Here is a 22,516-nt window from a genome sequence, read left to right as displayed (position 1 = left end):
AGGTCTTTGATTCCCCTATAATTTTTTTTTACATCCAGTATGAATTCTCCCTGCTCTAGCTAATGGTATGGGGATTGTTACTTTACTGATCTATCCACCACGATTTCCACGTTTGTCTCCCTGTTATCTAAGAATCTGATATGCAATTCAGCTGGAATTGCTCTAACATGCACTTATCATTACATCATCTGTCTAGGTGTCTTTTAAATTTCTTTGTTTTCATGATACTACAGAATACTATGTAATCAAAAAATGAGGTCACTAAACTGTTCGTAACAGTTGTCTGAACATTCCTTCAGTAAATATACCAAAAGCATCAGTCCTAGCATGGTGCCTTTCACCACTCTCAGTTAATACTTAACTGTTTTGAAAAATTATCTATTTCCACTCACTGTTTAACTCTTAACTAAGTTCTAATTAAGACATTTTACCCTAAAGCTCTTAATTTTCTCAGTAACATCTTCTGATATTTTTATCACATCTCCCAAGCCATGGCTGCCCAGTGGGAGCAGGCAGTTGGGAACCATGGGCTTGCAGCATCCTCACTATGTCGCGCTTGGGCAGGCTGGAAGCTCTCAGAGCACAGTCATGTCCTGCCACCTTGGCCGTGCTTTCTCCATCCAATATCAAAACCTCTCTGATTAATAAACTATCTTTGAAAAATGAAAACTTAGAAAATCAAAGGTGGCACCTCAGAGAGACAGTAGCAGAGCTGGATATTGAAAATCAGAATTTACTGAAAGTGAAGACTTGAAGGATGGGTACAGGCAACTGCAGGCCAGTGCAAGCTGTTTGAGGAGATTAGTGGGAGACCTACATAGAGATGTGGATGATGTCAGGGACACACAGAAAGACCAAGAAAACAAAATCAAACAATTAGAACTGCAGAATAAAAATTTGGATGAAATCAATAAACAACTGAATGCAGAGATCATGGATGATGGATCATGCCAGATTTTTGGGATACTAAGGATATCAAAAGATGGATATATTAGAAGTGAGGAATATGTTTGAATATGACAGGCAGTTGGAATGCTAGCAAATCAGACTGGAATTGAAGGAGAAACTGTTTGAGCAAGAAAAGCTATGAGCCCGCCAGTTAAAGAACATATTAGAAGAATTTGACAAACTTAAAGAAGTTCAGAGGAATTGCATCATGAATGTGGAAGGACAACTAGAATAATTAGCTGAGGAAGCTGAACTTTTGGCAGTAGTGAATGAAAACAAATCCTGGGCATCCTCCTCCTCACTGCATATGTCTGCCCAATGCAAACTTCTGGAGGGTCTCTCTTGCTTTGCTTAAAACACAAGTTTTTTTCTGTTACATTTAGCATACACAGTCCAGGAGGTTCCTACAGATCATTAATGCTAACTTCTTGACACAGGTGGTGGAGGAGCCAATGAGGAGAGGTGTGCTGCTGGACCTTGTCCTAACACACCAAGAAGGACTGGTTGGAGATGGGACAGTTGGGAGCAGCCTTGGCTGCAGTGCCCATGAGTTGGTGGAGTTCAGGATCCTGCATAGAGGAAGCAGGCTTATAAGCATCCATGGACTTCAGCAGGGTGAACTTTGGTCCCTTCAAGGTATTACTTGGAAGAATCTCATGGGTTAGGGCTCTAGAAGGTAGGGGGGTCCAAGAAAGCTGGTTAATATTCAAACATCACTTCCTCCAAGCTCAAGACTGATGCATCCCTATGAGCAAGACACGAAGTAAGAGAGCCCAGCATGGATGAGTAAGAAGGTCCTGTCAAAACTCAGGTGAAAGAAGGATGTTTATGTAAAACAGAAAAAGGGACAGACCACCTGGGAGGAGTATAACATGGCTGTTACAGTATGCAGGGATGTGGTGAGGAAGGCGAAGCTCCAACTAGAATTAAGTATGGCCAGGGATGTAAAGGACAACAAGAAGGGATTTCTTCAAGTACATCAGCAGCAAAAGGAAGGTTAGGGAAAATGTAGGTCTGCTGCTGAGAGAGGTGTGTGCCCTGGTGATGGAACGTACAGAGAAGGCAGAATTACTGAATGCTTTCTTTGCTTCTGTCTTTACTGCTAAGACTGGCCCTCAGGAATCCCAGACCCTGGAGGTAAGAGAGAAAGCCTGGCAAAAGGAAGACTTTCCCTTGGTTGAGGAGGATCGGGTTATAGATAATTTAGGCAAACTGGACACACACTTCCATGGGGCGTTATGGGATGCACCCGTGAGTGCTGAGAGAGGTGGTAGATGTTACTGCTAAGCTGCTCTCCATCATCTTTGAAAGGTCCTGGAGAACAGGAGGGGTGCCTGAGGACTGAAAGAAAGCCAATGTCATGCCAATCTTCAAAAACAGCAAGAAGGATGACCCAGAAAACTACAGGCCACTCAGTCTCATCTTCATCTTTGGTAATGGAACAACTTATTCTGGACGTTATCTCCATGCATGCAGAGGAAAAGAAGGTTATCAGGAGTAGCCAACATGGATTCACCAAGGGGAAATCATGTTTGAGGAACCTGGTAGCCTTCTATGATAGCATGACTGGCTGGGTAGATGAGGGTAGAGAAGTGGATGTTGTCTACCTTGACTTCAGCAAGGCTTTTGACACTGTCTCCCACAACATACTCATAGGAACTGTGGGTTGGATGAGTGCACAGTGAGATGGATCATGAACTGCCTGGATGGAAGAGCTCAGAGGGTTGTGATCAATGGTGCAGAGTCCAGTTAGAGGCCTGTAGCTGGCGGGGTTCCCCACGGGTCAGTACTGGGTCCATTCTTGTTCATCCTGTTCATCAATGACCTGATGTAGAGACTGAGTGGACTCTCAGCAAGTTTGCTGATGATACCAAACTGGGGAGGAAGAGTTGATATACCAGAAAGCTGTGCTGCCATTCAGCAAAACCTGGACAGGCTGGAGGACTGGACAGAGAAGAACCTGATGGAATTCAACAAGGGAAACTGTAGGGTCCTGTACCTGGGGAGGAATAACCCCAGGCACCACTACAGGTTAGGAGCAGACCTGCTGGAAAGCAGCATTGAGGAGAAGGAATTGGGAGTCCTAGTGGACAACAGGTTGACCATGAGCCAGCAATGTGCCCTGATAGCCAAGAAGGCCAACAATATCCTGGGTGCATTAGGAAGAATGTGACCAGCAGGTCAAGGGAAGTTATCCTCCTCCTACTCTGCCCTGGTGAGGCCACATCTGAAGTACTGCGTCCAGTTCTGGGCTCTCCAGTTTAAGAAGGACAAGAAATGACTGGAGGGACCACAGCAATGGGCTACAAAGATGATTAAGGGCCTAGAGCACCTTTCTTATGAGGAGAGACTGAGAGAGCTGGGTCTGTTCAGCCTGGAGAAGAGGAGGCTGAGAGGGGACCTTATTTCTGCTTATAAATATCTCAAGCGTGGGTGTCAAGAGGATGGGACCAGACTCCTTTCTTTACTTTGAGGGTGACAGAGCATGGCAACAGGTTGTCCAGAGGGGTTGTGGAGTCTTCTTCTCTTGAGACATTCAAAACCCACCTGGACACATTCCTGTGCGATCTGCTCTGGTGAACCTGCTTTAGCAGGTGGGTTGGACTAGATGATCTTCAGAGGCCCCTTCCAACCCCAACCATTCTCTGATTCTCTGAATGTAAAATTGTGGGAGAGTTTAATATGTTAATTGAGGTTGGTTAAGAAGGGCCTTCATTAATGGATATTAATTCAGACCGTACATATTTAAATTTGGGTAAAAGCTTTTGTTTGTGCATCTAGCAACAATAGGCACAGGAACTTTAAAAATACAAACAAGTAAATACATGCCATTCTGTGGATGGAAAGTTAAATCCTAAAGACCAACATGCAGATGGCCAACTGATAGTTACGCTGAGGCTTCAGAATTATCCCTGACATTTATGCACAAAGCAGGTAGATGAAGCTTGCCAGGAAGAAGCTAGCAAACAAACACTGTGCTGAACAAATATGATACAGGGAAAAAAATCTTAGACAGTGAAGGGAAAGCTGTGATTCCAGGACTTATTTTCACTGTAGCTTGTAACAGTGGCAGTGGAGAAAAATTGCAGAGATGAAAAGGCTAGAACAACCCCTTAATCTCCTTCATGACTGTCCTGTGTGACAAGTCATCCTTTGAAATCAGAAGAGATACAGTCTGGAAGTGGAAAGTTTGAGCATAAAGAGACCGGGCAATGCTCAGAGGTAAGGTGAAGTCAGAACAAAGAAGGTTTCTATTTAAGATGCTGAACTGTAACTCAGAGGAACTAAATTTTCTCCCTGCATCCTTCCTCCTTTTCCTCTGGCAAGTCACTTAATCTCTCCATATCTCAGTTCCCCAACTGAATAATGAGGCAGTAATATTAAATATTGTGTTTCTCTTAATATTTGAGAGCATTTGTGGGTTTGTTTGCTTTAAACTAGACTAATTTTACAGAACTGAGGGAGGGAACGATAAGATAAATAGTTGAAAAAGCAAAGTGGAGGGGGCAAAAGAGAAGGAGTTGTGGCAAAGGCTGAGGGTAGAGATCTCTTACCCTCGATCAACAACACCAGTCAGAACCATTTATGTACACATAAAAACGGTTTAATCAGAGATAATGCCTGGTACAATTAGGACCCAATCTAAACAGAGAACTTTAATTACTATTGTTATTGGATGATACTAATAATGAGAGGTGAACTGCCTGTGAGGGGGTATTTATGCCAAGGTAGTCTGAACTGTATTACCTGGCAATTCATTGACAATTGCAGCTGTGCAAAGCCAGACTGATGTTACCTAATTCTTGTTGCCCAATACACAGGAAAAGCCATGACAAAAACAAAGGTTCAGTGTGGTCAAAGTTAAAAAGGAAATATGGTCACAAAGGCAGGGGTTCCTGAGACGAAGATAGCTCTGCAATGGGGCGGGTAGCTTTGTTGCCCTCATTTTTCAACAGGTCTTCTTAACCAGCTTTAGCTGCTGTCCTGTATGCATAACACATATGAAATTTTAGGGTGGCTCATATAGAACTTTAGAGGCTTCTGTAGGAGCCAATGGCAGCACTACAGATTGCAAATGTATTTACAGTATAAAATTGCTATTTCATATAACACATAAATATGTGGTGAATTCTACACAGAGAGAAAACAAATCTCTCTATTTTTGATACACTCTTTCACTACCAGTATTTACAGGTCATATAAAAATAAGGCTTTTCTGTTAAACCAAGGATAAAGAACCAGAATGAGGCAAAAAATCCCATACGTAACACTGTCCTTTCTACAATTTGCAGTCTTTAAAAATGATGTATAGAAGGCTCAGATAATCCTATGATGTTTCTGTCTTTCCCACCTTTATTTTAGAAAAAAAAGCCAAAGTACTTGGTTATCATGAAAAAAGCACAAAGTCATATTTTTAATTTGCACATTTGTCATGTTCTGAATGTAGCTGTAGGGCTGCATCCCCACAGGGGAAATCTGTACAATTACAGTCAGGTGACAACACCTTTTGGTTGAAGATATCACCTGTGCCAGAAAGTGCTACACAATGCTATAAACAGCAGAAGGGAAGCTGAACAAGAAGTGTCTTGAAACAGGCATGTGAGCATATGTGTTATGCAGATATATCTGTGTGTTGTACAAACTTTTGCTTTCTTTACAGTTTTTTTAGAACTTTAGTTAAAATCACACTTACAACAGCAATTCATTCCTTGTAAACAGCAAATTTCTTAACCTGAAAACTTTACATACAAAGATGATAAAAACTAGCTCTTCTTACCTGCCTTATTTCATTTTCACTCTTTGATTCAACTCAATACTTTTTCTGGCATTCATTCTTTCCAAGTGCATTCTTGCAGACACCTTGAGGTGTACATGAAGTCTCATGAGGGTTTATACGCACATGTACTTCTGCAGTTATCCCAACTAGAAGACCATTGTATATCAACAAATTAGTCATCTACAGAACACTTAACCTGAGAAGGTGCAGGCTTGTGCTGTGCTGTACATTCAGCTTGGTATTTGGTCCTCTGGTGTGCTGCACATATCCTTTAACCACAGGGGAAACCTAGCCTGCTAATTGTAAGTAAGGAGCCTGTTGACAGCTCCTGTGTGGCACCAGCTATTACACCACCCACATGTCCTGTATCTTAAATCACACTTTCATTTTTCTAAGTTCTTCTCCAGTCTGTCAGAAGATAGAAAGGAATGAAGTACACTCCTTAAATATTGGGTTTGTAATATCTTCCTGTAAATTACAGTATGTGTATTACATATCGCAGTAAGTGCTGAAGACCTTGACCAAAATGACCTTTGGTGCTATACATTCTATGCATGTTTATTGACACAGAGATCCTACCCTTCAGCATGCAGAACTGTAACACACAACAGATGTGTTGATTTCGCCTTGTTTGGGAATGGACAGGCAGTGTGGTGAGATCAATTTATTTATTGAAATCATAGAGCCTATGGAAACTGAATTTAGATCTTCAGCAAGTCTAACAAGATGAATATTGCCCTTGTGTTTAAAGCAATTAGCTTTAAATGCAAGACCAATACCTCATTAGAAGTCTCCCTTGTAAGGAGGAAAATTATTTTTCTTCTTCACTCAGATACTTGTGTGACTGAACACTAAGGTGACACCTTATATGGTGACACCAAATGATCAGTGAACAGAAGTAGGAGTCAGGAAATTCTTCAGACATTTAGCTATAGATGTAGACTCATCCATCCAGATGTCTGAGAACTCTGAAGCTACAGATGACTCAGCATCTAATTGCTTTTCCTCAGCACTGCCTCTGGTACCCTAACAACTCAGGTTGTTGGAAGAAACCTGCTAGAAAGTGGCCAAATGTGCTGTCTTTTCAGAGGTGCTGCACTCCTGCAGCTCCCTGAGGCTGAGGTAGAGCGGTGTACTGGGTCAAGCTGGGATTTTCCCCATAGCAGCCCACATAGTGCTGTGCTTTGTATTGGTAGCTAGAAAGGTGTTGATAACACACTGGTGTTTTGGCTGCTGCTGAGCAGTGCTTGGACAGCATCAAGGTTGTCTCTCCAATCATTCCTCCCTCACCAGTAGGTTGGGGGTGGGCAAGATCACGGGAGAGGACATAGCCAGGACAGCTGACCCAAACTGACTAAAGGGATATTCCATACCATATGACATCTGCTCAGCAATAAAAGCTAAGAGAAAGGAAGGAAGAAGGGGACATTCATTAATAAGATGTGTGTCTTTGGGAGCAACTGCTATGTGTACTGAAGTCCTACTTCTCAGGAAGTGGCTGGACATCACCTGCTGGTGGGAAGCAGAAAATAAATCTGTTGTTTTCCTTTGCTTGTGCATGCAGCATTTGCTTTTACTTTATTAAACTGTCTTTATCTTGACCCACAAGTTTTTTTCTGTCTCATTTTTTCCCCCAGTCCTGCTGAGGAGGGGAGTGATAGAGTGGCTTTGTGGGCATCAGGCATCCAGCCAAGGTCAACCCACCAGAGGCAGCTCTGTAGAGAAGCAAAACCACTGTCCCTCCCTGGACAGAGCTCCAGACCCTCTTTGTACATTTGTGCTGACTTCAAAGGAGGGAGAGGATCTGACCACAAAGAAACCAGAGACAGTATGTGTAAGAATCCTTTCACTGAAGGCACCAAGTGTATTTCTGTGTAACTTACACTCTTCCCTATAACCTGTCACATTCAGCAAGAAATGCTCTGGAGAAAAGATGGAAATAGTGAATCAGGCTATTGTATTATTTGAAATTAATATTTTCCAAAGGGAATATAGGCTAGGGACTTTTAAGAAGATGGGACTTTAGAGCTGACAAGTGTATCTAGCATGTCAATGTGGTAATGAAGTTAGTTCTGCACTGTCTGGAAAACAGCAAATTTCCTTGCAAGGTTTGTGATTAAATATCTAAAATAATGAAAGGAAAGAATGATTTCCTTGCAGGCACTTAGGCACCAAATATGGAGACATGGAGGAAGAGTCAACCAGAGAAAGAACCTGATAAATATCACTATTGAAAGCCACCATTATTGTAGAGTCCTCATAATATTAACTGTTAATTATAAAAACTAATATCTATAAAACTGAAGTGCCCAGTGGGAGAAAGTATGACATTTAACTTGCAGAATTCCTTCTCCCTTCAGTACTTTTACATACACAAAAAATTGGTGCTTATTCTGTAAAAAACAGCAGTTGGAGTGAGGAGAGAGAGCATATTGATTTGCATGTATATCTTGTTATCAAGGAGGAGCAACAAATTAGCTAAATTACAAAGGATAAAAACTGTCTTGCTGCATTTAGACAAGGATTTCTATAATGAACTTGGGTAAGTAGAAGAGCAATGTTTCCTTGCCTGGGCATCAAGTGGGAGAGAAAGAATTTCTGCCCATTACTATGAGTGTAGGGAACTGTACCCTTCCTGAACCAGGGGGAAATGTTTGTTGTGTTGAGCAGAGATTCACATTTGCACTACTTGTGTCTATGTAAATTATTATATGAAGTGGGAGATACATGAACAAATTGAGTATGAAGTACTTGGAAGAAATCTCAAAAACATTTGGGCTTGTTAGCATTACACTTTAAAATAATATCCTTAACTTTGTGAAGGAAGTTGCTACTTCTTCCTGTGTCATTTCACTCTTATTTTTCATCGTTTCTCTACTTCTGTATCTTAATTTATTTGTTGAGGGGAAGTTTGGTGAGCAGACAAAATGAATACCTTCATTTTTCTGCATATTTATTTTATTTTGTGAGAAAAAAAAAAGAAAAAAAAGGAAGGGAAAGGAAAGGAAAGGAAAGGAAAGGAAAGGAAAGGAAAAAATAAAACAAATACATGGAAAATTGTACAACACACAAACAGGATTCCTACAATATCTACTCGCAGACTGCATGGTACTAGGTACAAATATGGATATCACAACTGAGAGTGCTGCATGTCCTGTGAGACTAGAATGCCAAACTCTAAGTTGCCTTAGCCTTTATTTTCAACTAATGACTTCTGAATTCAGTCTTTTTAAAAATGAGGCAGCAGAAAATTCTCCTATTTGAAAAATAATGTGGATAAAAGACCAGATAATCTGATTCAATAAAAACAGATGTGAATATTTCATTCTCTAGACAAGAGAGTAGATTATTTTTAAATAAACATGTTGATTTATTCACAATTGCTGTGGGTGGGTATCTTTGCCAATCCAACATAACAGGTGTATATTGTAGAACAATTTCAGGATTAGAGAGGATGCAACTCAATAAAAACAAACAAGTAACCACACTTAGGCAAGAATAATGAACCACAAAAACATAAGGCAAGAAAGGACAAACTAAGTAACAGCGTGGCAGAAAAAGATTTGGATATTAACATAGATCATAGGCTGAACAGAAGTAAACAATATTATGCTACTGTAAAAAGGCAAACCCTTATTGCAATTTATAGACAGTGTTGTCACCTACAAAACATTTAGTAACTCTTCAGCTCTCCTTGGATCTGTCTGTGCCCCAGCTGGGGTGCTGTGTCCAATTTTGGATACTTCAAGGAAACTATGGACCTTTTGGGAAAAAGTAGAGGAAAATAAAAATTATCTGCCTTCGTAAAAGTATACTTGTAAGGAAAGGCTGAGGGAATTGGGTTAAGTTTAGACTGACATTCTTCTGAACATCTGAACCTCAGAGAAAACTAGGAGGTAAAACAACAGCAGTTTTCAAATATATAAAAGGTAATTTCAATGAGAGGAACAAGCTGTTTTCTGTGTCTGTTATGGACAGGACAGAGACATTTCGCTCTTATAACTGTTTGCTCATCTCTTTCAAAGAGCTGTCTGGAAATGAACATGTTACCCAAATAACACTAAATACAGTCTTTGCACCACTACCATTTTCCTGGTGTATTAAACATACACTTAATAAATACAATTTGGGAAAAGCATGGCAGAACTGGAGAAAAGGGAAAAAATCTTCCTGTGATTATAGATTACTTTCCTCCTCTGAAGCAGCTGCTGTCCGAAATTGTTTTCAAAGAACCTTCTCCTCACCTCTGTGCTGAATGAGCCTACAGAAAAACCTGGCACGAACTCGATTTGAAATGAAATAACTCTCATTTTGGAATGGACTGCATGATGAAGATGTAGTTATAAAATAAATAATGATTCAGCTCTAACTTTCAATTTTGTCCTTATTAGGTTGCTCAACCAGGTGTTGAAGCCAATAGAATTTGCTTTCCCTCTGTTGGAAAGCTATTTTGAGTGCAGCATGACTGAAGAACAGCCACTTATTAGCTGCTCGGCAGTGCTCTTGGCTTTTCTGCTAGAATCCCCTGCAATTGCTTGAACACCACTTTTGCCAATATTCATCTAGCTCAATCAGTAGCTATAATGCTGGGGTACGAAATTATGCGGTGGTTGCAATGGTGGTAAGTTGCCTGCTGTTTAACATCTCTGTTTCACGGCCTGGTGTCAGGAGGGATGCAGTGCTGATTTTGAGCTACAGTTTGTATTTAATTCTTTCTCTCTTCAGCCTATCAATTAATTCTCTTGCAGTTTCAGTGCAGTATGCACCTTGGCTGAAATTCCTGGGTAATGTTGTTGTATGCTGTTACAGAGTTGCCGTGTTTCATGCTGGAGCTATCTTTCCTTTGTGACAAAGGATGTAATCCTTCTGCATCCCAACTGGCCTGTGAGGATTAATTAAAGTTTGCAGTGCACTGTGAGTACCTTGCATGCTATTGAAGTGGAAATTACTGCTTGTTACAGCCAGTCTGAATGCCATCTGGGACTTCGATGTTCCTGTTTGGGCTCTGTTGTACATCACCAAGCTTGAGCTGGTACCATGAATAGACGAATAACACTGCACTCTGTTGTTGTGTGTTTGGTGCTGCGTCCAGCACCTATACAAGGCCACATACATCCTGAGCTGTTGTGCTAGGCACACTAGGACTCCGAGGGCTAGTCCTTGAAGTCTGCAACATCCTTTTCCTTTTTCTGCACTTCCACTTTGGTATGGGCTAGATCCACAGGGCAGTGGATCCCTTTGGTCTTCTCCCCTGTCACACTTGAGTGCTATTAACTTCAACTCATCTTCTGTTTTTGTGAAGAAAAGCATAGGTAGTATCTACACTCTCAGATTCTGGAGCCAGCCAAGGAATCAATGCCTATTTGATAATTTTCAAGCAACCACACCATGTGGACATACATTTGTTTGTCTCTACTCATCGCCAACCTGCTGTCCAATTTCAACCAATTCTTACTAAATGTCTTCAGAGATAATAAGCTCTTAGAAAATTCATAAAAATAGGCAATTGGTTACAGAAGATAAACCATATGAGTGACCCCATGAGACAAAGGTTTCATCAAAGGTAACAGTCATCTTTGGCATTTGATCTGGTATTGAGGAAGCATCACAGAGAGCTCAGAAACATGCACTGCCTCTGACCCAGGCAGTAGCTGGAAGCAAGGAGATGAGGTTACAAAAAACATGAACAGAAAGCTCCAGGTGAAATTTCAGGGAATATGGGGCTTATGACAACTCTGTAGGAAGGAAAGTTAAATAGAAAAATGTAGGACATGAATCAGAGTGTCAAAGCAAAAGAGAAAATGGAGAGGAGAAGCAAAAGGGGCAGAAGCATTTAGGAAAGAACAGATAGGGCAATGGAAAAAAGGGGCAGATTGGGGTAGGAGAGATTCTGGGAGAGACAAATGAAGAACTGGGAAGAAGAGAGAAGAGCCTGGGAATCAGAATGAAAGAATGACACAGGAGAAATGGATGTCTAAATTTTTATCACAAGATAAATATAATTTATTATGATTATAGCTTCTTTAATTACCTTTCAACCTTTTTTTTTAATGATGCCCATATGGTGCAAATAACAGGGTTTTATGACTTTTGTTCTCTCACCTTTCCCATGGCTTACATTCCCACTTTAATTACTGCATTGACATCAGATGCTTTGCCTGATGTTTTTGCACCCGTGCTCCCTATTTGTGGTGATGTCGCACTTGGGGAAACAAAAACACCTGTCTCTCCAGGTCGAAAGCTACTTGCTGTTCTTGTGCATGACCACCAGATGGCAAAGCCAGTATTTTTGTAGAGTTTCCAGGCCACCTTCAGATATCTATTTACCCTAGGGAGAGTGGGGCTTTGTTTAACAACAGATCCTTTACTACATAGATTAAAAATGGCAATTAGCAAGAAGTTATTAGATTCTATGTGGATTTCCTGGAAATAAAAATAAAACAGGAGAATAAAAGATGCAGTTAGAAAATGGTGATGATGTTAGAAATGTACCATGTTCACTCCAGTCACTGTGTATGAGGAAAACAAATCTCAAGAATCTCTGAGTTACCATTACTACTTTTTCCATTGATATATGTTTTATACAGACAATAATGTTTTTTCATGTCTAATCTATCTGAAGTTGTTGTCATTAGACCAGGTCTTAGAACGAAATCCATGGTAAGTAAACTGCCCATGACTTACCTAAAACTAATTTCCTAGCTTATGTGGTTACAGACATAAGAATAGCAATGAGGCTTGTTAACACCCTTTTCTCTCCAGGCTGCTTCATAATGTCAAGATTGTAATGATGGAGAAAAGTGCTGATCATCTTCCCTTACCTCTATGGAGTAAGGCACAAAGTCTTCCTTACACACATTGCAGCCACTGGCAGAAAACCCTGTGGGTAACCACTCCGTGGACTCCCACTCAAAACCTCTGCACATTCTTACTGTTTTAAACATGTTGGCTCAAGAAACTTCTATCATTTAATCATTGAAACTCAGTTATATGTATATACAGGATGAAGAAACTGAGAGTTTCCTGAAAAAGCCTACATCTGGCTAGCATGTCATAAACTAATATATCAATACACAAGCTTTGTACAGACAAGGCACATATCTGACATGGTAAGATTCCGAATGTTCTTAATCATGCAGTTTAATTTTAAATTGCATTGCCCCTTTGTATATTGAACTATCTCTGTTGAAAGGCCTATATAAAAGGCAATGAAAAAATCCTAGCCCCTTTAGCTTCTTCCAAGAAACTCAACCTCTTCTTCCTGCAAAAAAAAAAAAAAATATCCACGTATTTTCCAGTTCGTGTTCTTTTCTAGTGGTAGGAACAAGGGAAGGATGATTTGCTGCTTTGTTTTGTAGATTGACCTGAATCCTGCTTCCAGCAAAGGAACAGTTGGTAAGAGTAAGAGGGAACATCACAGCCTTTCTCTTAAGCTGGCTGGATGACTTACAGCTGGCATCAACTATATGCATTCAATGGCCCCCAATCAATTATGTTCCGTAGTACTCATTTTTCTAAATATCAAGACACAAGTAAAAAGATGAGGCCGTTATCACTCCAAGTGGATGCTAGGGTAGCATGGTAAAAAAAGCTGCTGCTATATTTGGAGCGTTCCTAATTGCACTGTTCTATTTCCAGCTGCCGAAATCTGTGCTAGAATTTTAATTAAGGGCTAAATCCGTGCAGCAGATCCTAACAACAGGAAACAGTTATGTTATTTAAATAGGCTTTGAAATGATCAGATTTTATCTCCCAAAGCAGCACTCAGATGAATATTAGAGCAGCTTTTGTTCTTCTGCAAAGGGCTGCACTTGCTCAACACGCCGAAGGTCAGCCTCCGCTTTAGAAAACCACTGACACGGGGCCAGCTGTACGGAGACCAGGGTGGGCGAGGCACAAAGTCACCTCCTTACGCACATCGCACCCACTGGCAGAAAACCCTGTTGGGCAACCGCTACGCGGACTCCCGCGCAAACCCCCGCCCCCTTGTACTCCTCGCGGGCGGGGGAAGGTCCTCCCGGCCGCAAGATGTCGCCCCGAGGCCCCGCCCCCGCTCCTGCTCCTCCCAGGGGGCCGTGGCGCCCCCTAGCGAATGCAGCGCCCCCACACAGCGCTCCGCTCGGTTGCGGCACCGCAGAGCAGAAGAGCGCATGCGCGAGAGTCGCTCCGCCCCTCCCGCTCGCTCCCCTCCCCAAGTGTGCCGACAGGCGCGTGCACGTGCCGTCCGCCTTCCCTTGGCGCATGCGCACGCCGCGGCTTTGGAGCCCGCCCGAAGGGGCGGGGGAAGGATACGTTGCTGCAGGCACGGCGGGAGCTGGGGGCGGGGCCGGCGTCAGGTGACTGGGAGGCTCGCGCTGAGTGACGGTTAGCGGCGGCTGTGGGAGCAGTAACGGTAGCGAGGGCGGCGGCCTGGCGGGGCGGACGGCGGGGGCTCGGCCCGAGGGAGGCGCTATGGCGACCACCGTCACTACTCAGCGGGGCCCGGTGAGTGCTGCCGGGTTAGAGTCAGCGGCGGAGCCTCTGAAGGCTGTCTCCTGTTAGTTCTTGCGACTGCAGCGCATTGGGCTGGTGAGGCCCAGCTTGGACCCTTCTGGGCTTCGGCTTCTGTCCCTCTCCCCCTCGGCCCAGCTACTGTCAGTGGGCCTCGGTGGGAGGATGACTCACCCTTCTTAGCTCTCCCTTCCCACGCTTGCGGCTCGCGGCAGAGGGAAGAGGAGAGACCTCTGTTCTTCGGACTGCCGTGATACTGGGGAAGGGGGCGGGAGGACGAAAGTCTGCCTTTTCTCCCGGTTCTCCGCCTTGCGATGCGGCTTTGGGAAAGGGGAGGGGAAGGTCCCTCCTATCTGCCTGTAGGGCTTGAAGAGGCTTTTCTGCCCGTTCTTCGGCTAAGGGCCTCCCAAAGGAGCCAACGGCTGAAACTAAACCGACGCTAAACCTCTTCCTCTTCAAACTAGAGTTGAGCTTTGGGTTTTCATGGTTGGGCAGGGCAGATTTAGGTAAATGTCTCTGAAATTGCTGCTTTAAATCTGGAACGCGAAACGTGCTGAAAAACACATTCAGTGGTAGTAGGTAGGTGTGTGTGTTGGAGGAGGAAGGGATTGAGCAGTCTTAAAACCAATTTAACAGTCTTCTGGGAATTAGTGCTGATAATTTATTGGGAATGTGTTATTGTCTAGTTTTGCCCTGGAATAACCTTGCCCAGCACTGGGATGTTCTACTGTGTGGTGTATAACTGCAGTATAGCATCAGCTCTCGACTGATGTGCTGTTCCTGTCTGGTCCTCCTGTGTGGAAGAAAGTAATAGTAATTGACGATACTGTGTTGCTCTACAAGCAGAGTAAGGTTTTTCTTAAACAATCAATTAAAACTGCTCTATTTTATTTCTTAGAAACAGCTACTTTTTAATCTGTCTGTTCAAGACGAGAGGAGTGAATTATTAAACTGCTGATCTTGAAAAACTGCATTGCTGTCTGTTATCTCATGACAGTAATACTATATGATCATAAATGTAATTCCTTAAAATGGATTATTTGTCTGGTCTTCCAGAATATATTCCTTTTACAATGGATTGTGATGATGGTTCTGTTGTTGGGAATAAAAGTTTTAAGTGGAAAACTAAGGTGGAAAAGTGAATGAGGTTTTTTGTTGTCTCATGATGGTGTCAGGAAAAGACAACGGCTGCGGTTCTGGTTGAATCTGTGGTGAATTAGGTAGTTGCTGTCCCCAAAGGCTTGGTGTTTGAAGAGTTGGTAGTGTGAATACATCCAAGTAGAATTCTATCAATATGTGACAGGTTTGACTCAAAAAAGTTCAAAATAATACAAATACCTGAAAAATTGTCAAATTTTGTTTAAAAGTAACTTCACTTGTAGTTATCCTTTAGTTTATGTTTGGAGCACGTTGGGGAGATTGAGGGAGTTTATTTGAGAAAAGGGATAGAAGGAATTGGCAACAACCTAAGTGGTCTGGCTAAAGCTGAACAGTAGGCCTTATTTCAGTCCTAATTTGTGGAGAGATAAAATTGTGCAATTATTTCTATCTCTGAAATGGAGTGGCATTTCTTTTTTGGGAGAAGTTTTGTTTGCTTGTGGTGCTAAACACCTTGTTAGTATGGAGTAGTTTGAATATCTGCCTGTTTTAGCTTGGTGAAATCCCCTTCCTGGGTTGAGATAAGATTTTATTGAGAACCTTCTTTGACATGCCTATAATCTTGCAGATGTTTGAATATTATAACTGCCTAGTCTTTCTTAAATGTTTTAAAGGAACATCTCAATGCTTAGAATATTATTCTACATGTCTTATTTTATAATTACCCAGGTACTTCTGTATAGTCTCTTGGCAGTCTTTTGTTGCTTAAAATCAATTGAAGCCTGGCAAATGGAGAGGTGTATGGTGACTTACCTTGTACAATTCTGGCTTTCTAATTGTGGTGTGTTTTTTTTTTTTCTTTTTTTAATTATTATTTTTTCTTATGTGTTCCTAATGTTATGCATGCTTTACTTCCTTGTCTTAATCACTGTAGAGATTTGAATGTTTTCAAGATGAATGAATAAATTATGCAATTTTAAGCTGTCGTTCACAGGTGGGGATGTTTATATGGTACATGCCAGTGTTTCTTAATTCTCTCTAAAGAGGATTACAGAATTGTACTTCTTTCCATATATTCAGCTGCATTACAAATGAGTAGCCACTAAATGGTGCTAAAGGACTGGGAAACATTTTCTCTTTAGCGCTGCAGAGCACAGTTCTGTCTTTCTGTTTGAACAGGCAAGAAAATATTCAAGGTTTTTTCATGTTGGTAAGAAAATAAACTATGCTACTATACTGTTGCCAGTCTTGTTCTTGTACCTGTGCTTTCCAGTTTGTGATGTTCCTTGTTTGGTGAGTAATTAAAATTTCTGATTGCTGTTTAGTCTTTCATATGAAAAAGAACTGGAATTCATCCTGCCTGTTACTAGTAAATATTCTGCTAGAATATAGATTTCTCTGTCTGTTTTCAGGATGTTGTAGTTGTCACACTGTCAGGACAGTGTGTTGTCACACTGTCATCTTTTGAGAAAAAAACCTGCTTTTGAAAAAAAAACCTGCTTTTGAAACCTAAACTATAGCTGGATATGTAAGGGCTGCTAAGTGATACCTTTTCCAAGTGAGAGGTATTAATAAGCAGATTGATCCAAGCACACCTAAAATTCATCTCTGTGGTTATTCACCGTGCTGGCAAATATGTCAGCACCTCCAAAATCAGATCAAGTACTAAGCTAAGATTATGTCTATTTCTTCTTCTAATTTCCCTAATAATCACTGCTCTGACTGGAAATTTTCTAATGCTATATTTATGTTTACTTCTATTTTCTTGTACTAACACTGTCATTTATCTATGTAAGGCTTGTTGTTTCTGATTTTACTTGAAGTTTTGTCTTAAGACTCTTCAAAACTTTGATATCTTTTTCTGAACAAAATTGACAAAAAAGCAGTTCCTGTTTATATTGTCATACATGTTATGCTGTGATAGGGCAGTTTTGAATACAAAGTCCCATGGTCAAAATAATTGTATTGATATTTCTGGGTATAATTTAGTGTTGTTTTAGATTTTCTTTTTTTGTTTTCATTAGAATGTGGATATATATATAGTATAAAATCCTGATCTGCGAAGCTGGAAATTTCATGAAGACACATTGTTGCAATCAATTTGGATTTCAGAAGTAGTTTAAAAAGTTGAGGGAGTAAGATGTCATTGAGTGTTTCTAAGCAAAATGTGGATTAATTTTTAAGTGCTGTGATCTGCTCTCTGAAGCATGTTCCTTTGACAGAAACTGTTGAGGGCAGCATTGGTAATGCTTTGAAGCTCTTGCTCTCTTAACAGATAAGAGATGTACCTTTAGGCACTAAGGGTCTTATTTTCTGTTGCATCCAATGGCATTTTCTTTTAACCAAGACTTGGAGGAAAGAAAGAGGTATGTGCAGTGATAGAGTAGGAAAAAAAAAAAAAAAAATCAGATGTCTCTTCCTGGAATTAATGGAAGTTATCCTTCTCCTTAATGCTAACTGCAACGTGAATTCATGGGTTTCCTTATTTTGAGCTGTTTGTATGGCTTTTTCTGATATTATTACTCTGTTACTTTGAATGTAGACTAAATCTGTGTAGCTCAAATATGCTGTAAATGCTTGGTGAGTTTGAGATTACTATGGACATTTATTCTATCTTTAATTTTTAACTCACATCTGCATACAATAGTTCATGCCATACTTAGTAGTAATTCGAATTATTCTTTAAATGAAGAAGGGAATATTTTCTTTTTCTTCTGCAGTAAAACCAAACTCTTTTTTCTTTATTAACAGTTGTGCTTTTGCACTGTGGAATGTATTTTGTGAATATTTAAATGGAGAAGTGTAGGTGTGCTGGGAAAATACTTAGTCAAGACTAAATATAGGTGGTGTACTTGGGGGAAAGGAAAAGTGCTATTAAGGTGATGACTATAAAATCATAAAGCCTTTACAGGTAGACATATGGAAGCAATGAAGTGACAGAGTAGATGGGGAAATTTCTGGCAACAGGAAAAAATAATGAAAACAGGAGAAGCAAATCTGGTACCTTGCAGTCCATAACACTTGTTATTTTGTGACATTAAAAAAGGGGATGAGGGGGCAAAAATCTGTAAATGCAATAAACTTAATTACTCTTACATTCTTTCTTTTATCCATCTCTAAATTGAAGTTCTGGAGTAGAGCCTTTGACTATAATGCTACAGGAGTTTAACTGGGGGCGTATCATGGTGTAATGTGAGTCCTATAGAACAGTTCAGGTTAGAAGGGATGTCAGGAGGCCAACCTCTTTCTAAAAAATGGTCGATTTTTAATTTTAATTTTAATTCAGACCAGGTTGCTCAGGACTCTGTCTCACCTCTCGCTTTTTTTTTTGTTTTGTTTTGGTTTTGTTTTGTTTTGTTTTTATTTTTGTTTTCCTCTTTCCTCCTTATTTCGCGTCAAACCTCCTCTGTTTCAGTTTGATAATTGAGGTCTCTTTTCTTCTTGCCTTGCATCTCAGATGACAACCTGGCTCTGTTTTCTTAATGACCGTCTCATAGATATTGGAAAGCTGCTATGAGGTGCATTCTTAATTTCTTCTACTCTAAACAAATCTTCCGTGTATCCTCACAAGTCTTGTGACACAGCCCATTTTGTGGGCCATCTTGGTGGATCTTTGCTGGGCTCACTCAACTTTATAATTTTTCATGGACTGCTGGGCCTCAAATGGGTTGCAGTATTCCAGATGTGGTCTAATGAGTGCCAACTAAAGGAAAACAATCGTGTTCTTCAGCCTACTGGCTAGGCTTTTGTACACTGTGTAGTACACTGTTAGGCTTCATTGTTGTGAGAGTGCTCTGTTCATTCATGTTTAGCTTGCTTTCCACCAGGACCTACATATTTATTTTCTGTAGACCTGCAGCCTTTCCGGTTGTTCTCTAGTCTGTACTGATGCCAGGGATTTTTCTGTACAAAGTACAGGACTTTGCACTTGATGAAATTCATAAGATTCCTGGCAGTGAATTCTTGCATCTCATTGGTTGTTGGTCCGGTCCTCAAGTATACCAGTCATTCCCCCCTAGATTTGGTGCCATCCTCAAAACTGATAAGAGTACATTCTGTCTTCACCTCCAGATACTGGAAAGTAAAAATATTAGACACATATAATTAGTTTCAGTATGCTGAGGAACTTTGCTTTTAACAAATCTCCAGTGTCTTAAAGCACTGGACTTCAAATTCAGAGCTCGGTGATCCAGCCAGTGTTTTGCCCATCCAGTGGTTTGCCTGTTTGAATTGTCATGACCCAGCTTTGATTCCTACTGCTCTTTCCTTATTTGGAGATTTCAATAATTTTATTGTATTATAGAAGGCAGATGAGGCTCATTAGGGTGTAAAGGCTGGCTGTTCCTAGTCTTTGGTTTTTCCTTTGTGTGTCTAGAAATAGCTTGAAGATGAACTTGCTCTATGTATTTCTTAGCAACCGAAGTGAAGCTGACCCGACTGTGGTTCCTCATGTCATCTTTCTTCACTTTTGATAGCTGGGTATGAGAGTTGTCTTGTGACAGCTATAGAGGACTTCCTCTGATCTCTATGACCTTTCAAAGATGATAGAGAGTAGTCTTGAAAAAATACCAGCTAGCTCTTTCAGAGCCTCTGTATGCATCCTATCTGGTCCCAACTTTTTCTTTAGTGTGCAAACTAACAGGAATTCTCTCTCATTTGCTTATCTATTCTTTCTTAAAAAACAGTAAAACCATTCAAAGGAGAGTGGTTAGAACTGTTTTGAGTAGCTAGATGTTTAAAGCTCTTCAACATGAAATTTCTTTAAAATGTGGTGTCAGGGTTTCTTGGTAATTGCTAGTGTGGAAACCTTAGTTAAGGTTCCCTGAATGTGTCTTGTCTTGGCATATGGTTTCATAAGTCAGGGCATTTGTGGTCATTCTTGGCTCTGCATTCCCTTTCCCTCCCTTATGTAGGTACCAGTACTCACATGATCAGTTAGCGATGTAAGGGCCCTGATGACTTCTTCTCTTCTTCCCTTTGCCCTGACCCTTGTTTAATTTTCTTCTGATCAGCCCTCTGCACTAGTGTACTTTACAGTTGCCGTGGTACCACTTAATGTTGCATAAGAAAAGGTTGTGAAAAGGAACAGGAAGGTAAGACTGAGACAGCTCAGTCATAAATTTGTTCAAATAGTGGTAGAATATCACACTACCTTCAGTTTGAAGAAATTGAGATGAAATTTTTATACCTGCAGCATTTTACTTTGAAGATCCTCAAAACCAGTTCTTCAATGTTTTTAGAAGATAAGAAGGGCAATTTTTGATATGCATTGCTGTCAATCACATTTGTTAGGAAGTAATTACAAGGCATGCTTAGTTTTTATGAATGCCTACTCCACATTTGTCTTCAGAATTTTAGCTTTATCATAGCATTATCGTGTTGCTGTCTTGCTTGAAAAGATAGTTCTAGTAAAATTCAAATGTTAAATGGAATTAATGTTTTGTTCTACAGTTAATGGCAGAGCAGGTATGAATTTCACATTCTTCCTTAAATGTTGTTGTAGTAGAGGGAAGTGCATTTGTTTTAAAGCAAGTGTTGAGTAGGATCACTGATACAAGCTTGTCACTTGTAGTCTCCTTACTTTAGAACCAAAAATTGTGGTTTAATTCTGATTACGTTGACTTTTTGTCTTTGATTCAGGGTTGGAGGTGGCAGTTATGTGCTGGCTTTTAAATGCTTTTAGGAGGACATAAGTTAGGCTGTTTTCTTTACAGGTTGCACGCTACTGATTTGTCTCTATCAATATGGAATCAACAGATAATTAGCATAAGAACTGTGTATTTGCCTCAGTGAGCATGTCTCCTAGGTATTTTACTGAATATATCATCAGGACTTGTGTACCGGATCTCAGTCAGAGCTGCACCTTTAAGATGGGTGTGTATGCATCTCCCGTTCCCCACTCTTCCTTTTGGAGAGGTTTACCACTCAGATCTTTTGAGTGACACTAACTGTTTTCAGTTTCTGTGTATGTCTGCTCTGCAGTTCAGGATAAGAACGTAGCCTTGTGTGAGATAACTGAATTACTTAAAATTGGCTTAGATGCTGTAAGAAAACTTTGATCTCCCTTAGAGATTTTGTTTGTCCTTGTTGTCTTAATTATGGAGAGTAGATTATATATTTTATTTGGGAACAGTATTTAGGTGACTTAAAATAAAATTTAAAAGGTGAAAGATATTAGACTTCTCGCTTTCCAGTATCCATGTTAAGATGGTAGATACAAAATATGCTGTCCTGTTTTCTAAGAAGTTGACAGAGTCAACTTCTGCATCATGCAGCTTCAATTTGTCATACCCGAGTTTTTAAAGTAAATCATGATGTATTAATATGATGCAAAGTATGTCAAAACTCCATTAGGACATTATATATTCTAATAAATATTTGCATATATGGGAATGTAATTTCAGGGCTGCAGCCACCACAGAATGTCCCGAGTTGAAAGGGACCCACACGTGTCATTGAGTGCAACTCCTGTCCCTGCATAGGACAACCCCACAGTTCACACCATGGGTCTGAGGGAGTTGTCCTGTCTCTTCTTGAATACTGACAGGCTTGGAGCCATGACACCTCCCTAGGAAGCCTGTTCCAGTGCTCCACCACTGTTTGGGTGAAGAACCTTTTCCTAACATACAACCTAAACCTCCCCTGGAACATCCTCCTGGCATTCCCTCAGGTTCTGTCATTGGTTGCCAGAGTAAAAGAGATCGGCACCTTACCTTTCCTCCTTCCCTTGTGAGGAAGCTGTAGACTGCAGTCAGGTCTCGTCTCGGTCTCTTCTTCTCAAGGCTGAACGAACCAAGTGACTTTAGCCACTCTTGATATGGCTTCCCCTCCAAACCCTTCACGAACTTTGTAGCCCTCTTCTGGATACCCTCCAGTAGCTTTATATCCTTTTTATACTGTGGTGCCCAGAACTGCACACAGGTGAGGTCGCACCAGTTCAGAGCAGAGCGAGACAATCACCTCCCTCGCCTGGCTGGCAATGCTGTGCTGGATGCACCCAGGACACAGTTGTCCTCTTGGCTGCCAGGGCACGCTGGTGGCTCATGTTCAACTTGCTGTTCACCAGAACCCCCAGATCCTTCTCTGCAGAGCTGCTTTTCAGCATCTTGTCCCCTAGTCTGTATGTACAGCCAGGGTTGCCTTGTCCCAGGTGCAAAATCCAGCACTTGCCCTTATTGAACTGCATGCGGTTGGTGATTGCCC

At 41.0% G+C, this 22,516-nt stretch overlaps 1 protein-coding gene across 2 annotated transcripts in view; it reads left to right on the top strand.

The window, feature by feature from the left end:
* The first annotated feature begins 14,075 nt into the window (after positions 1-14,075).
* Positions 14,076-22,516, top strand: part of TOLLIP (toll interacting protein) — a 30,802-nt gene continuing 22,361 nt past the window's right edge. For both annotated transcript variants that reach the window (XR_013922229.1, XM_080346098.1), the window contains exon 1: positions 14,076-14,209. Coding sequence is in view for 1 of the 2 variants with exons in the window: in XM_080346098.1 (XP_080202224.1) it covers positions 14,177-14,209 (33 nt within the window). In the remaining variant the exon portion in view is untranslated. The remainder of the gene's footprint in view (positions 14,210-22,516) is intronic.

This window comes from Nesoenas mayeri, assembly GCF_963082525.1.
Source record: "Nesoenas mayeri genome assembly, chromosome: 5".
Lineage (NCBI taxonomy): Eukaryota > Metazoa > Chordata > Aves > Columbiformes > Columbidae > Nesoenas > Nesoenas mayeri.
This window is presented reverse-complemented; position numbering and strand designations above follow the sequence as displayed.